At 46.4% G+C, this 17,019-nt stretch overlaps 1 protein-coding gene across 2 annotated transcripts in view; it reads right to left on the bottom strand.

Moving 5' to 3' along the window:
* The window catches only part of STX8 (syntaxin 8), a 114,221-nt gene extending 100,380 nt beyond the window's left edge, over positions 1–13,841 (bottom strand). For both annotated transcript variants that reach the window (XM_052807207.1, XM_052807209.1), the window contains exons 1-4: positions 13,775–13,841; positions 13,147–13,246; positions 9,757–9,851; positions 7,936–8,046 (exon numbers count right to left, since the gene is read on the bottom strand). In XM_052807207.1, the coding sequence (XP_052663167.1) occupies positions 7,936–8,046; positions 9,757–9,851; positions 13,147–13,246; positions 13,775–13,791 (323 nt within the window). In that variant the 5' untranslated portion in view covers positions 13,792–13,841. The remainder of the gene's footprint in view (positions 1–7,935; positions 8,047–9,756; positions 9,852–13,146; positions 13,247–13,774) is intronic.
* Positions 13,842–17,019: the final 3,178 nt, after the last annotated feature.

The raw sequence follows: 17,019 nt of genomic DNA, 5'->3' as shown, positions 1-17,019 counted from the left end.
TATCTGAAAACGAGGAGCTGGGATTCTTCTGTCTGCCAGTCCTTTGCACCTCCATCAAAACTTAACACGTATTTATCGAGGTAGGGAACCGGGCTTGATTAGACAAAAATACACACACCTGAACTACAGTTTTACACATTACCTAGCTTTCTTCATTGCTTTGAGGGATTAAACACACTCTCATATTTCCTAGCCCCACAACGACTGCTACCAGGTTTACAAACCTAAACACAATGGAAGCGTTACACTTCCGAAGATGCAAAGATCATTACAGTTCACCCAGTTCAGCAGTTCAATTAGCAAGCACACAAAATCTAGGCTTAACAACATCTGACAAAATTACTTAAATAAAGCAAATGGAACATAAAGCTCTTCGTTTGCTAAAAAGACCACAACTATTTCTGCCTGTTAAAAAAAAAAAGCCAAGGCAAGCAAATTTGAAATAATTTGCACCCCTCCCTCCCCCCTAATAATCTGCCCTATTCTTGTAGGTTGGGTCATGACAACTGGTCTGCTCGTTACAATAATCTTTTTGACATGTTTGGTAACTACCTTCCCACACAACACAGCATAACTTCCTATTTCCTCTGATCTTACCATGTTTCTCTTTGGTGGTGTGAAGATTAAAGCTTATCCAATTAGCCACCCACTGTCTCCGCCAAGTTAATCACGTAAATCTTTGAAACCGTCACAGAGCAGTGGAGTGTGCGGATAGCTTTTGATTATAGGAGAGATTTAACTAATTATGAGGCTTAGCAATGCGCCCAAGTATAAAAGATGATGGGGTTTAAAATCAGGGAGCTATGTCACTGCTTAACAAGGGAGGGCTTATCTTCCAGAAGGCATTGTTTCACTGATAATTCTTATAAAACTTTCCAAGTAACTTAGATTAGTCAACCAGCACTTACTTTAGACCACGGCCACACATCAAGGCTTACGGCTTTAGAAGACTGATCAGCAAGACTGAATTTTAAACAAAACCTGGGTCATATGACAATTGGTTGGATGATCACTTGAACATTCCCTTAACGATACAGTTATACAGTGGGGCTCTTTGAAGTGCCCAGGGCACCTCAGCTTGCTTCACAGGTCAATCTCCACAGCAATGGCGAAGAAGCAGGGGTATTCTCTCACTTACAATTTAACTGCTCACACTGGCAGGCAGTGCATTTTAGGAAGCTCCAAGCTAGTAAATAAAACAAGTATAATTTTACCATACAAAACAAAAGCTCTCTCCCCCTCCAAAAACCCCAGGAGAAGCCACATGAGCACAAGCACTTCAAATCCCCTTCAGGTACCTTCCCAGGTGGAGACTTCCCCACAAGAACTGCTCCCAACAGGAAGCCTACAGAAGGGGCAGCATTCCGTGCAGCTGGCAGAGGACTTCCCTAGCTCTACCAGCACAAGAACCAAGAGCAGCACATCTCATGTTCAAGGAAATGCCATGTTGCTCTTGACACCATTTACCTATGGTTCGGTTAACTGGTCCCCACTGGCTTCAATGACTGGAAGCTGCACAAGCCAGCTGCCACACAGGATGCCGGAGAGCTGATTTGCAGAACACAGCTACTTTGCGGCACCTCCAGGACCACTAAAACCTGTCCACAACATAGGCACAGCAGCTTCGCACCACAAAACAAGCAGCTCCCAACCACCTTGTGCTTGTACAGGACAGCAGGTGCCCGTGGAGCAGCAGCACAAGGCAAGCAACAAGCTGGAAGTGTGTTTGCACAGTTGTACAGGTGCACTTGGAATAACACATCCATTCGAAATGCTGAGTGTCTGAGTGGAGGCGTTGTGGCAAGAAACTACACAGAGGAGGTACCCCTACACCAGGGTAAGCATCCCCAGGGAAGGTTATCTTTATAACAACATTTACACTCACATTTTATTTCATAGCAGTCTCACTTTCCTATGCAAACCCTCAAAATATACACACAATAAACATTTCCGTCAGAGATTAATCTTGCTGTCAAATATTACCATCTTCTTTCTACACCATCCCTTATGTTCTATGCAAGATTGGACATAGCACAATACTAAATATATTATAAAACAGCTTATATAGTCCTCATCGAAACAGTCTCACCTCTACAGCCCACTTGCACTCCTCAGGAGTGAGAGAATTACAAAAGAGAATTCTTTCTAGAAAGAAGCTGCATCTTGTATAATTTCATCCAGAGAAAAGGTGAAGGGACAAATCTACTCCGGTGAGACTATCTGTCCTGTTCACAAAATGATCAACAACTCCATCACCTGCAACTCGCATCTCTGCACCCGAGGCAATGGACTCCCCCCTCAGTGCCATTCAGAGGACTACTTTCGGGACAAGACGCAGTACTAAGTTCACACCTGAACCTTTGCTCTCTGTGTGGCAGCTGAATTTTGCGTGACCACAAGCAACAGGAACATGAGCCTCCAAGCAGGTCTCAGCTTGGTATCTAGTCTCACTACAGACCCAGCATGCCCTTACGGAACCTCTGGTATGCTCTGAAAGAAGAGAGACACAAACTGTCCCTTGAACACAGACCAGAGACTTCACTATCTTACTGGAATTTTTCTTAAATTTGGGGTGGGCTCAACAACCCTTGGGTTTTGTGGTAAGCCAAACAGGCGCTGTACCTGCTGCCTGCATGAGGACACACTCACGTCTGCACATGCTGTAACCTACAGAGTGCTTCCAGGTGACAAGTGGTACGACGGGAGATGATCCACATACAGAGACACACTTTAGTGGATGAGGAGGGTGTTGAGACAATTATGACCATGTTGGCTCATGACTACACAGCCAAAGGCACATTAACCCTGGAAAAATCCTGCCCCGGCCCCTAGATTTGATCTTATGACTCAAGCCTCAGACATTCTCAAGCATGGGTTTCTGGATGGACAATTTACCTCTTTTTCCACCCTTTCCATCGATCTCCTAGACACAAGGCTAATTGCATCCCATGTCAGAACGCTGTAGCTGCAGCTGGGAGGGCTTCCGACACTAACTGGTAGGGAGGAAGGAAATCAGGAAGGAGTTTTAAAGGCACCTAAACAACTATTTTTAATCTTGTTTTCCAAAGAGCATTTGCTTTTCCATAAACAAAAGCCAGGTTCACATAAGCATTTAAGCACCTAATGGCTTATTGATTAAAGTTGGGCACTCAATGCCTATTTGGCATTAGGCAAAATGCCTGTTTGGAATAAGACCTAAATGTCCTACATCTGACAGAAAAGTATTTAAGCAGAAAAAATGGCAACCCACATTAAAAAAAAAAAAAATATGGACTCTTCTAAAAGTTATCCAGGGTAGCTATTACTTAAGGTATTTTGTGTCCCACAGCTATCAAAAGTTTTCTATATTTTTGAGAAATTAAAAGAGAAACCAAGAAAGGCATGTTAAAGTACACACAATTTATTTATTCACTGGTGATCAACATATACTTCTACATACTGACTACCTGGTCAGGCAAGAGGAGGAATATTCTTGATCCCTTTGCCTCCACAAATGTTTAAAGACTCACAAAACTTTGATACTGTGATTTCCAGAAAGTCAACGTTTCTAGTTGTTTTTTTCACTTCTTGCTTTCAAATAGCGTGAAACCATAGGGACTTCTACTCCATTAAAGCCTCTGATAGAATAACCTGCACAGATCTCTTTCCAAGGAGAAAAGAGGGGAGAAGATACTGAAATTGCCTATTGAAAACCAATTAAAGAAAATTTAACTGACCCTAGTCAAGCAGTCACATAAACAGCACAACCTTTCCCCTGGAAAATTCCAGTTGCATCTTAATTAAGGCCGACAACGCCGGAAAGTAAACTAATGCTATACCAAAGTAACGTAGCGTCCTGCCCTGTGTTCTGGCCCAAGTTGTCAGTTAGGATAAATACTAAGAGCATTAAGGCCACTGTACTTCACAATCAGAAATAGCTTTACAGCAGTTTTCAAAGGATGTAAAAATCACTGAATGGTGACCAAATACAAACGAAGATTAATTCTAGTGAAACCCTCACAGTTATAGGCCATGGGGAAAATAAATATGTGATCAGTGGTGCAAGAAGGTTAATGAAAGGAATGACTGCTGGAAAGAAAAAGACTTCTGAAAATGTGTGCTGTCACATCAGGGATGGATTAGATATGGAAAACCAATACAAAACCAGAGAAAAGTGTCACTGCTAGAACTTAATCAAACAACATGTGCTGATTTTTCTAATGCAGTGGGAAAAGCTGACTTTCAGACTTCAGACACACTGAAGAGAGGTTTTTGCCACCTACTGAAATGCAAAGCAGCCTGTTCCAGAAGTCTGCAACAATTTTAGAGAAACCCAGTGCTGTAAATAGCAGCTTAACCCTACCAGAACCTGTCATCTTCTGTTCCTACAAGCAGTATGGCAGGCTGGGGAGACAAGATCCTTCCCTACCAACCAACATGGAGGCCAGGCTCAGGCAAGAGAGAAAGGTTTGACTTACTGGAACAAGATTCAGGCCCTGGCTATGTCTCTGCCCGCAGCACTGAAAACAAGACCTACAAGGGAGAGTATGGAAGGGGTGTGAATTCACCAGGCAGAGAATAGTTGGCATAGTTTTATCCATTTTTAATTAAAGAAGTTAAAAGAGAACTATAAAACTTCAAGCCTTGCAACACTAGCAAATAAATACTGTCTCTGATGTTATCTTGTGCTGGAAAATACTGGTTTCCCTGGTCATTTCTAAGGGAGCTTGAAATTATCATGGGATTTTGGTATTTTCCTCCCATCTGCCTCGACACCTTTATGCCAGGGCAGCTCTAAGTTGAATCCTTGCCCTCTGTCTGCTCCACAGCAGTAGCATGCCAATGCTGCCCTGCCACAGCAGGGATGGCCATGCTTCAGAACGTCAGATCAGTTTATGGACTGCTCAGAGCAGGTGACACACAAGAGCTTTCTCACATCATCAGTTCCCATAGACATTTTGCCTACTTGCTATTTTACATGCTTCGGTTGACTCAGCGATAGATGTAAAAGCCAGCACCAATGCATCAACTGGATTTGCACTGCGCTCTGGAGAATGGCAAACCTAGAACAATTAGTGGATTCGATCAAAATCTACAGTTTTACTATCTGCAGCAGGTGTTGCATTGACAACATCTAGTGACGCGAAGATGAGAAACCATAAAGTGAAACATGTGCTATGGCTGTACCAAACACTGCACCGGAGAACAAAAGCAAGCAGAAACCAACCTCTACACCATGTTACTGAACAGACCCCCACAAAACACGAATATACATGTGAACACAGAAAACTATCAGTTAAACCTTGAGTAACTCTTGTATCTGCTCCAAGATACACAAAATAAACAAGCCAGAAAAAAAAAAAAAAAATATCTTATTTTCAACAGCTATGGTAGGACACAACGCTCACATTGGTACCCAATTTTTTACTATACAATAGCTTCAAAACTGTCTCTGCCTTTTTCAAGGGCACAGTGCTGAGAAGGGACTGGTTCTCAAAGAACATCAGCAAAAACGCTCACCTATTTCTTCAAAAGTGTGAGGAGTTAAAAGTACACAAAGTTTTGTTCTGTTCTAAGACTGAGGGCTGACATACTGCAAAAAGGTGAGAAACTTTCTCAGGAGGGCTCTAACTCTCTCCCTCCCACAAGTAACCTTACATGTGCATGTATAAAATACAACACTGTGTATTTGCTACAGAAAAGGTCCAGTGAACATAGTGCATTAGAAAACATCTGCCACTTAGAAGCACAAGTTAAAAATTTTTTAAAATATGTATTTCTATCACATGTCCATATTGGAGAAGTACAGTTGCACTCTTCAGAGGCAGACCTTGCTACACCACGGGTCAGCAGAGGTGCTCAGCCACATCGTATGACCCAGACCACACATGCAGCATTGTGCAGTGCTTAGAGGGCAGAGCACAGCCCCTTGCATGACCCACAACCAGCCTAAGAAGTCTGTGCCTGCTGCATTAAAGCTTCCCACACATCAACAAAATAGGTGCTGGGCCCAACAGACATGATTCATATGGAACTTCCGATAATCTGTGTTCACTTCTTTAAAAATATGAGGCTTTAAACCAAAGTTTTACCAATTACAGTCTACACTTGAGAGTCATTTCATTGACTGTGGAAATACAGCAAGCTCTGTAGACTGAGAGACTGCAGCTCTGCTTCTCTTCTGCACTATTTTGCAGGACAGAAGATTACCTGAATCTGCAAAGGTAAAATTAGGAAGAGCAAATGCAATTACCTGCACTGGAATTTAGCCAAAATGGTAACTCTTACACAGAACAGTATTTAGTGACCTGTGTGGGGTCAGGGGACGGGTAATTCATACTTTCTGACAGAGGGGCTTTTCATTTTTTGTATGAATGTTGGCCTAGGGCTAATAGAGATCAAAGCATATCACCTAGTGAATCATAAGGATGGTTCCAAAGTTGTCCCTCAACACATGCCACTTCAATTCTGACATCCACGGCCCTAATCCTGTGCTAAGACAGTAGACCTACTACCCGTTTGCTTGCAGAGGAAGGAGGAAATGACAGCCTGGCTACCAGCTTAGGAACAAGGCTTATTTATTGCTACCCCTTTTCTCCTCTCTCTCCTCCAGCAATTTGTTCACTGGGCAGTTTAAGCACACTGGAAGAAAAAGGAGTCTCAAAGAAAAAACAACTTTTACAACACAGATGAAGAGGCTGAAGAGACAGAACCTCATTAGCAGAGCCTTTAGACCTTCTATAGCACATGTAGAGCTCCAGGCTGGACCCAGGATACACTCTCATGACCAGTGGGGATGTCGCTGAAAATACACTGGGAAAGAGGAGGAACAAGGAGAAAAGTGAGGGTGGGTTATGCTATTTGAACTGAGAACGGAAAGAGAAGTGTAACAAATTCACAGGAATCTCTCAATTCTGCTGCTCAGCAAGCATTTTTAATTTGGTATTTTAGTGAGACATAAAAGCTTCTGGATGTAAAGTAGCTGCAAGGAGTTCCTCAGCAAGATGCATGCTTGTGCAGAAACTGAAGCTACCAAAAACTGAGGCACAGCCAAGGGGAGCAAATACTCGCGAGTGGAATTCCATAGGCAAAAGCTGGTGCTGACCTAACCAGAAACAGATAAAATTCAAAAGGCTGTTAACAAAGCACTAGGAACAACCCATCCTTCATTATTGCACTGCACATTGAGTTTGCAGGACTGCAACATCTGCAGTAAGAGTTGTCTTCTTATATAGTTATACCAAGTCTATGCCCAACATGGTTCATATGTTATGGACACAGCACCTGTGTGACTCCCACCAAACCAAACTTATGCACTACTAATAATTTATTAACTCGGGCTAGAGGCCTGAATTTCACACTTCAAGAAAAGGCTCTACCTTTCTTCCTGATCAGACAGAGACCACCAGGGATCAACTCTTTCCGAGAACCTATTAGAGATGACAGATACAACTCCTTCCACTAGAAAGGGGCTATACGAGAACTGCATAAGGAGAGCACAACTTGAAGGCTATTAACCATAATTATTTTTCCCAGCTGTGAAGGACACACCAAAATGGAAATTAAAATGTAGTTCATCTGAAGGCCCCCACTGACTGCTACACAATATGATCACTGGGGACTGTTTGAAGCTTAAGCCTCATCTTGACAGTTTTTCTTTCCAACAATTCATGCAGACCTTGTATGGTGGCACCCACCAGTCCAACTCAGTGACTGACTCTACTGGGTCACTTAGTCAGCTACTACCTCTTCCAAGCAACTCCCCATTCCCTCGTCCTCCCCAGCTTTGTAGACATACATGATACTGTCCCTAAAGAAAGCATGTGATTTCTAAGCAAATGAAACTGCAGTTTGCTACATGTAGAGGTACATGAGTTCAATGGATGCATTTAACATTATCTTCAGACACACTCAAAGCACAAACCACATTGTTCATTCAAGGTGACAGCGCCATACCTTATCACATCTGGTTCTGTGCCTTCATTCTTGTAAGATGCCTGAAGTTGTTTCTGTCGTGTGAGAAGGTCATCCACCAAATTCTGCCTCCTGTCTCCCTCCAGCTGTGTGCTGATGATACTTGGTTAAGGACCAAACTTAAAAACACTGAAAAACTTTAATTTTAGTGAATAAAATAATACCTGTTATACATTCTTAAAATAAATCAGACCTCCTGATCATCAAAATTAACTAGAGTAACTATTTTAACTCAAGGAAAGGCTGTAACACCTAAGAGAACAGGTCACAGATTTCTGAATGAAATCTGCTGTTATTCTAAATGTGTTTCTGAAGTTTACATATCTCAAAGAAAAAGCTTCATACGGTGACCACAGAGCGACCTTCAGGTCATCATCTCAAAGTAATAAGAGAACTGGAAGGCTATTTACTGCCAAATTAGCATAAGTATTAAGAATAGCATTTCCCTCTCCAAAATCCAACATAATTCTTCTTTCATTTATTACTAAGAAGTCCTACACAGTTGATCTCTTCTGTAACACTGACAATGTACAACAGTACTGCACGGGTTAAGTTCAGGGAAAGATGAGTCTTTAAAAGAGCTCCAACTTATACTGTTGTGATATAAATGGGGCAAGTCCAAGCAGAATAGAGCTTTTAAAATCAGCAGGGTACTTCACATCTTATTTCACTGGAGTGTCATAACACTGACCAGGTGAGTACCTCCCAGCCAAGTGATGGGCAAACAACCAAAAATTTATTTTGAGCATGTTTCCGTTTGCAATTCATCAGCAGAACACCCCGACAGCCACTGACGCAGCACAAAAACAATTCACACAGTATCTCTGAAGGACAAGATGCCCTGAAGTGCTGAGGCATTGACAGGGGACATGTGTTTGCTTTTTTTAATTAATCTTTGTGACACTTTGAAGGACTACTAACTCTCTTCCAAGTACTGTTCAGTAGATTATGCAATAGCTAAACTGATTTGTGTATGTCTTCTGCCACAGTTGTAGCATTCATCTGCTCTCAAGCACTCACTGGACAGGGAAGTTTTACCCCTGGCCTTCAGCACAGCACTCAGGAGGCCCATGCTTCGAAGGGATTTCTGCTATAGTAAGCTTGAAATTAAACATTCATTCATTAAATCAGATTGCTGCTGGATATCTTCAGGGAGACGGACGTACTTGACTCCTTAAGCCTGACTATCCCAGCATATGGAAGGAACAGCAAATTCAAGCCAGGCCACAGGGTAATGTTCCTAGAAGAAAACCTGTGATTTTTTTTCTAAGGCATATTTTAAAGCGTTTTGACATCATTCTGAAGATGCAGTTCCATTGCTGCTTAAGTCAGTCCAAGTCAGAGCTGCCACATTCCTGCCCACACCCTGAACACAGCTTCATCCTTCCTTTTTGCAAGCACTGGCGCTCCTGCAGCCAGCAACTGAGCCAAGAGAAAATAACAGATTAGCGAGTTCTCTGCCAGATGAGCGATCTTAGCTCACAAACCAACCACTCAATCAGTACTGTCAGCACAGTGCACAGGCAAGACAATGGCAGCTCTGAGATTATTCAGACCATCTTGTTAAGCTTCTCTACGATCCAAACGTAACCAAAGCCCACCATACCAGAGATGCCCAGGCTCCCAAATCTTCCTACACTACAGCTGGAATGAAAATATTAAACAGCAGGACGGACAAAGTTCTAGTGACAAAGTCTTCTAAAAATGGAACGAGGGAAAAACCCTAACTGCCTGGCAGAGCAATTATAGCATATTTTTCCACCCTCTCCCACAATACAGAAAGGTTGATGTTTACACAGATACATTTGGTGTGTTGACACAGCCCGAAGCAGTAAGTCCTTCAGCTGATCAATCTTCTCTCTGAGATTCTGTAACAATGATCTGATAATCACATTGAGCTGAAGGGGAAGAAAGAGATTTTTTTTTTTTTTGGTCTGAGTTATATTTGCATAAAATTTAATACTACTACATGCAGGTGACAATATATTTAACTTCAGCTATACTGGTGTGAAGGATTCCATTCTAAAGCAAGAAAGCCTGCCTCAGAACCACAAAGGGAACAATACACTTAACTGGTTTGGACTGCTTACAAAATAATGAGATAAATAGTACTAGTTTTGCAAACACAATTCTATTGCATTAATGCTGTTTAACATGGAGAGCTTTCTTTCGAGTCTTTATAAACACACTCCTTTATATGAGCAAAACATTTCAGCACATTTTAATATTTTCCAGTTAGTTTTCCAGTTCTTTCCTCTGATCTTTAATACAAATACTGGCGCCAGCTTCTTCTGCCACCAGGTTTCTTTCCCAGCTCCCAGGATTAGAGGGAAGGTTGCTACAGGTTCAGACATTCCCTCCACTGAACTCCTCCAGACTTTAAACTAAAGATCCCAGAGAAATTCAGATTTCCTCCATTTCCCTTCTCAGTGGCACCTATGATTCCCGACCCTTTCTCACAACTGAGCTGCCCAAGATTCAAATGTGTCTGTTCTTACTAAAAATGTAGTTAAGGCATTCACATTCTTCCCTGCTGAAAGCAAGCCCGAGGCCTGCGTGAATCCTCCTCTATCCCCACCCCTTCCCAAGTTAGGCTGACATTATCCTCTGGGGTTTTCGTCCTTAAATGTTATTTCTTTTCATTCCAGTTATGTACAACATACTAGGAAAAAACACTGTAACTGCAATTAACTATGCAAGTTATGCTAATTAAGTCTTCATGTGCTTCTTGTTTAAAAGATACTAGCCCCGCTGTGGGTTATAATGATTAGCAACCTCAGATGCTCTGTGTGATGAACTAGTAACAGAGAAGGAATTATTTGCTTTGACTCTCATTCCTGCATTCTTGAAGACAGAGGTAGCAGCCAGACACCAACATCTCACTAGCAGTCACCGTGCTGCAAGGATCCTGCTTAGAGCTAAACTGCACTTGATATCTGCACCGGATGGAGAAGGAGTTCCCAAAAAATCCCCTGATAGCTTCAGAAGTTTAATTCTCTGACTCAGCGAAACTTGTTCTCAAACACTACCAAATACAACAACGGAAAGCAGATGCAACCACACTGAGGCAGCCTTGAGAGCATGCAGCCAAAATCCACCTTCAGACCCAAAGCCGCTGAACACTACGGCAACATTTCCAAAGCCAGGATGGGATATAAAGGCTTTTAGGAAAGTTCAAGCTGCTGCATATCCTCTAGCTCTGCAATCAGGTAATAAAAGGTCTTTTCATTTCACATGTACTCATGTGCAGGTGGAGTATGCTGCATTTAATTGACCCAGAACGGCAAAGTAACATAAAGGTATACACATCCAAGAAAGTCATCTAACATAGATACCCTCTGCTACTCTGGCTAGGAATTGCAGTGCTATAACAAACGATTTCACCTCCATTAGAGAAAAAAAAAAAAAAAAAAGAAAAAAAGAAGCCAATGGAAGTTTTAAGATCAGCTCAATAGAGTAGAGTTCACAGATGGTAAGTGCTGGCTTGAAATCTTTCCCTACAGGGTTGTTTTGGTTTTCTTTTTTTTTTCATTTTAAATTTTATGCTCTATTTTTTGCTCAGCAGTAAATTTTTTTAGCCATGCTAATGGCAAAATACTATAAAAATAAAAACTTGTTTACATTCTCCCTACCAGGCAAATATTGTACAAAGACTTTTTCCTCTGTTAAAATGTTCAGGAGTCACAGAATATATGACTGCTCAGCCGTGGATTTCTCAACATGCATTTCTGTTATGAAAACAACTCTCTCATTGTTGGAAACTTGTTTATAGTAGAATCAAACACTGCCAAATATTCATCTTTAACTGTTAATGGATTAAAGGGAAACTGTGCTTGGAAAACACAAGGCATGGAACAAATGATTTTATGAAGAAATAAGTCAACCATGTAATGTTTCCATAAAACACAACCTAGGAGAGTTACAGTACAAGAAAGGCTTCAAACAACACCAATACAACCATTTGTTGGGGTTTTTTGGAACACATCACAGATAGTGATGATGCAAATAGAGAACTTTGTCCTCGATAAATACAGATGGGTTAAGCAGCAATCTTTTTATAAGTCTGCTATTGCTTGAGCGTATCTGTACAATTTCTAACACTTCATCTTGAAAGCAGGGACTTTACTCACCACCTCTAAACACTCCTCTCAACTCTACAGCTAGAGAAAATATTTCTCTCAAATCCCACTTATTTGGGCCTTCTGAAACCTCTTTTCAATTCATGCCAAATTTGAGTCATTCATTAAAAAGCACTGATCACTGTACAAAGCCTACACAGTTTTCTTCAACATTTCTTCAAAGGAAACATTTGAAAAATGACATTTTATTTTAAAACCTATCAGCAAAGAGACTGGCAAAGAAGACTCAGTGATTGCACACCACATTACAACCCTGCTAGAAAGGAGCAGAGTCTACAAAATGAAACAGTGAGGTTTTAATTATGCAAATTATTATAAAGATTAACTCAAGGGCTTGCAGGCTTTTTCTTAACGTGGTCAAGGGAGAAGTTAATGGCATGATCCCTAGGGTGTGCTATCAAGCAGACTCCTACGCTTTTTTGAAGGAAAGGACAAGGCTTTTAGTCCTAAAAAAAGCAGCCTCCTGAGAAACTTTTTATTTTTTAAACAGGAAGTGTGAAAAGGTGGAGAACATAATACCCTGGGTAAGCTCTAACTTCTGCTTCTCATTCATATTTAACTCTGGTCTTGTATTTTGTTAGAAACGTAGCTAAAACAGGCTGCAAAATTCATTATTTCATCTGATCTACAGCCACTGCAGAAAGGAAGCCAGCCAGCCAGCCTCGTGGGGAAAAAATATCTACCCAATATCTACGCAGAAAGGAGCGCGCAGAAGCTGACGTGCAACCCAACAGCTCTTAGATTCAGGATCTCCGAAAGCAGTTCTGTTCCTGGCAGCGACAGCCCTGAGCAGCCAGCAGCGTGCGCCCAACACCCCCACGGCTTCTCCTTTTCTCTTTTTGTAAAGCCAGCGTTATTGCAGGCATAAAAGATTCCTTACTGTTAAATCCAAGGTTATTTCTGTGACACTGAAAAGCCACCGTCAATTTAGAAACCGTATTCTTCTTTTCTTTACGGGAATCTTAAAGAACAGTGATGTTTCGAACGCTTAAAAGCAAAACCTAGCCCCAGAAGTCCACACTCCCGAAGCCCGGAGCTGCCGGCAGAGAGGTACCTTGGCCGAACTCTCCCCGTTCCTTTGGCAGCGGTTACGCTCCTGGATTTTCTCCGCGATCTCCTGGGCGATCTGGCCGGCGGCACCGTACAGCGAGAGCCTGCGGGGGAGAGGCGCAGCTAGCCCCGCCGCCGCGCCCTGTCCCCGTCCCCCCCCGCCCCGCCGCCTCCCCCCGGCCCTTCCGACGGCAGCTCGGCCCCGCTTCGTCCCGGCTTGTGGGAAAACCAGCAGCGCGTAAACCACCGCTTTTTAGGATTACCCGAAAGTGGCTTTTGGGGGGGGGGGGGGGGGGCGGGGGGGGGTGGGGGGGGAAGGCGCTCTGTGGGGAAGGGGCGCCCCCCCCCGCCGCACGGCACGGAGGGAGGCCTGGCGGTGCGCGGCCCGGGGCTCCGCCGCTCGCCGCCGCAGGGCTGACGGGCCCGCAGAGGCCGCCGGTGAGCGCCGCTCCCCCCCCCGCCCCGCGCAGCGGGGCCGGACCCCGCCAGCGGCGGGCACCGGGGAGGATCGGGGCCGGCTCGCGGCGCCGGCGGACGGCCGAGCGCTCCGAGGGCGGCCCCGGGGGGAGCCGGCGGCCCCGCACCCTGCCCGGGGGAGCCGCGCCCATGAACCGGCCCGGCCCGGCGCTCACCAGGGGTCCAGAGCCATGGCCGCCGCCGCCGTCCGGAAGAGCCCCGCACTTCCGGCTCGGGTCAGCTGACGACGGCGCCCGCCGAGGCCCAAACCCCGCCGTGCGCAGGCGCCGGGCGGAGGGGAGGGGTGGGGTGAGCGGTGCATGGGTGCAGAGCGTATGGGTGTATGAGTGCAGGGGTGCATGTGTGCTGAGGTGCAAGGTGTATGGCTGCAGGGTGCATGTGTGCAGAGGTGCAAGGTGTATGGGTGCAGAGGTGCAGGGTGTATGGGTGCAGAGGTGCACGGTGCAGGGTGCAGATGTGCAGGGTGTACTGCACAGGCTGCAGAGGTCCATGGCTGCAAAGGTACTGGTTGTGCAGTACAAGGTGCAGAAGTGAGGATGCAGAGGTGCTGGGTGTGCAGTACAAGGTGCAGGGTGCACAGTGCAGGAGTGCAGAGGTGCATGGAGTGGCACCGCAGAGCTGCACAGTGCAGAGGTGCAGGAGTGTAGGATGCAGAGATGCACGGTGCAGAGGTGCAGGGCGCAGAGCTATGGCTGTCCCAGCTCTGCCGTGGCCCTCCCGCTGTGTCTGCAGAGTGGGGGCCTCGCCTAGCGGGGCCCTGGGCACCGGCGTTGCCCCACTGGGCTTTTCTTAGTGCTGCCAGACGTGGGAGCAGAGGTGGGGCTGCTGCCAGCCCCAAGCTGTCCGCTCAGCTGAGGGGCTGGGTTCGCCTGCCCACGCTGTAGCAGCCAGGCCATTAAGGAGGGGTAGAGCCCTCACAAGCATGGGGCAACTGAAATCCCTTGTTCCCTCATCCCCAGCCATCTCCCCCATTGGCCGTATCTCCATAGCATCACATTTAATCTGCAGCCAGGGCCCCCTTGGAAACCTTTGCAATCTCTTGGGGTGCTACTGGACCCCCAGAGTATTCGATGCTTTTCCTAACCCCCGGGGGGGATTTGGGATTTTTGCAGCGTGCACTCAGTGATGCTGCTGCACAGGGAGGGATGAAGGCTTGTGTGTCCGGCCAGGCCCAGGGTGTCACACACCTCCAGCCTTTGGTGCTGAGGAAGAAAGAAATCCTTTATATTTTCAATTTTGCATGTTGATGGCAAGCTTTGAACTCAGCAGCAGCTCCTCAGGGCACCAACGGTCTCTTGCATGCACCTTGCACCCAACTCAGGTGCCTTGATGCCAGCGGGGCACCTGTATATTGCTATTGCAGTAATAATATTGTGGTCTGGATTAAAATGTGCCGCTATAAGCATGGCAGCTTCAACCCAAACTGTGCCGGGGGAGCTTTGGTACAGCAGGTTGGAGAATAACTGGGACAGAGAAAACCAGGAGGCAGAGAAAGCGCGGGGACACAGCTGGCGTCCCCCAGGCCTGGGTATCCCCACGCCCTCAGGGACCTAAGAATGTCAGAAAGATGCTTGAGTCAGGAGCAAAACTGCATCCAAGCCTGTTGCTTCTTCCTGATTTTCCAGGAGCCCTTTTTCATCTTCCAGAGAAGCACAAAATACACTGGAAGATACAAAGACGCAGCCCAACAAAAGGTGCTCAGTACTTAGGCAATTTTGCCAGCCTCTGTAATTCTGTGAAAAAACAGCCCTGAGTGCCAGAGCAGTTTATTTCTGAGCAGCGAAGTCTGGAGGGACCAGACAAGTGCTGGGAAGCAGGAATCAATACTCTGCATCCCAACAGTGTTGTCCCTGTGTTATTGCACACCAGGATCTACTGCAGTGGTGTGCAAGTTAAGAAGGGAGTGGAGTCTTTTAAGGAAAAAGTTGGGTTTTTTTTTTTTTCAGGGTTTTTGCTCCAGCATTAAATACCAATGTAAGAGAAGAGGACAAGGAGCCTCCGCACCTGACACTGCTGGGGCCGAGCCCTGAGATGCACCATCCAGCACCACATGGGACGTGTCCTGGTGCTGCGTCTTCCCAGAGGGCTGTCTGCCCTGGTTAGCATCTCTCTGCAGCACACCCTCCTTCCTTCCCTCTGCCTTCCTCCCTTCCTCTTTTCCTCCTTCCGCCTTCCTTCCTCCCTCTTTCCTCCTTTCCTCCTTCCCTCCTTCCTCCTTCGCTCCTTCCTCCCTTCCTCCTCTCCTTCCTCCTTCCTTTCTTCTTCCTCCCTCCTTCCTCCCTCCATCCTTCCTGCTTCCTCTCTCCTTCCTTCCGTCCCTCCCTCCTTCCTCCCCTCCCCACCACCATGTGAACCCAAGGCCAAGCAGCGGGTCACCCTCTCCATTCCCCACCCTGGGCCGCGGCTCCTGATGTTCAAGGGTCCCTTTCAACCCCCCCGCAGTGCCACCCGCAGCACCCCGACCCTCCCCATGCCCAGCACGGGCTGTCCCCCCCAGGCAGGGCTGCTCCAGCCCCACGGGCTCCCTGCGGACTTTTCTCCCTGGCTCCTGCCTTTCCCTTCCTCAAGGCAGTGGCCGTTTCCCTGCTCCAAATCCTCAGCCCCATCCCCTTGCCCTGCCCATCTCCAGATGAGAGTTGCTGCCTCCCCCTGCCCTCCCCTGCCCATGCCAATGTCCCTGTCCCCCTCGTCCCTGTCCCCCTCATCCCTGTCCCCCTGCCAGCAGCAGCAGGCAGGGCCAGGCTGCTGGGAAGCCAGCATGATGCTGGACGGTGTTGACACTGTCAATATTTTGGCTGCAAAGGCTGCAAAGGGCTCTGCGGTAACTGGCCAGCAGGTGCAGGCCCTCGCTTTTGCAGCAGCCTCCATCCAAGCCCGAAAAGCCTTTCCCACAGCTGATCTGCCAGGATTTGGCCTCTCCTCTTTTTGTGGGGTGTGATTGGTGACACAAATCAATGCAGATACAAACATCAGTACGGGTGCCTGAAAAGCAGCAGCAAGGCACCGATAGCGATGTTTTATTGCCCTCATAACATGGGGCTGCTACCGCACTGCTGTGGCGTGCTGCGGTAATGAGCGCATCCTCGTCAGCCTATTTACAGGTGGCTGCAACGCCCGCTGTGCCCCCGGTGAGTGCTCGCACCCGGCGGCGAAGCCCGTTTGGCTGGGGTTGGGACTGGGGCGGCTTTCGAGAGAGGAGCAAGAGGAGCCACACGTGCAATGGGGAGCGAGTGCCGTCAGAGCAATGCCACCCCCGGGGCTGGTTTGGGGAGGTGCTGAGCACCCCCAGGCACCACCTCATTTCACGTCTGCTCTCCCGCAGCGGCCGGGCAGGGCTAGGGGACATGCTGGGGTGGGGAGCAGGGACACATCCCCCTCCTGCTGCGGGACAGGGCTGTTG

This window comes from Harpia harpyja, chromosome 14 (assembly GCF_026419915.1).
Source record: "Harpia harpyja isolate bHarHar1 chromosome 14, bHarHar1 primary haplotype, whole genome shotgun sequence".
NCBI classification, from domain to species: Eukaryota; Metazoa; Chordata; class Aves; order Accipitriformes; family Accipitridae; genus Harpia; species Harpia harpyja.
This window is presented reverse-complemented; position numbering and strand designations above follow the sequence as displayed.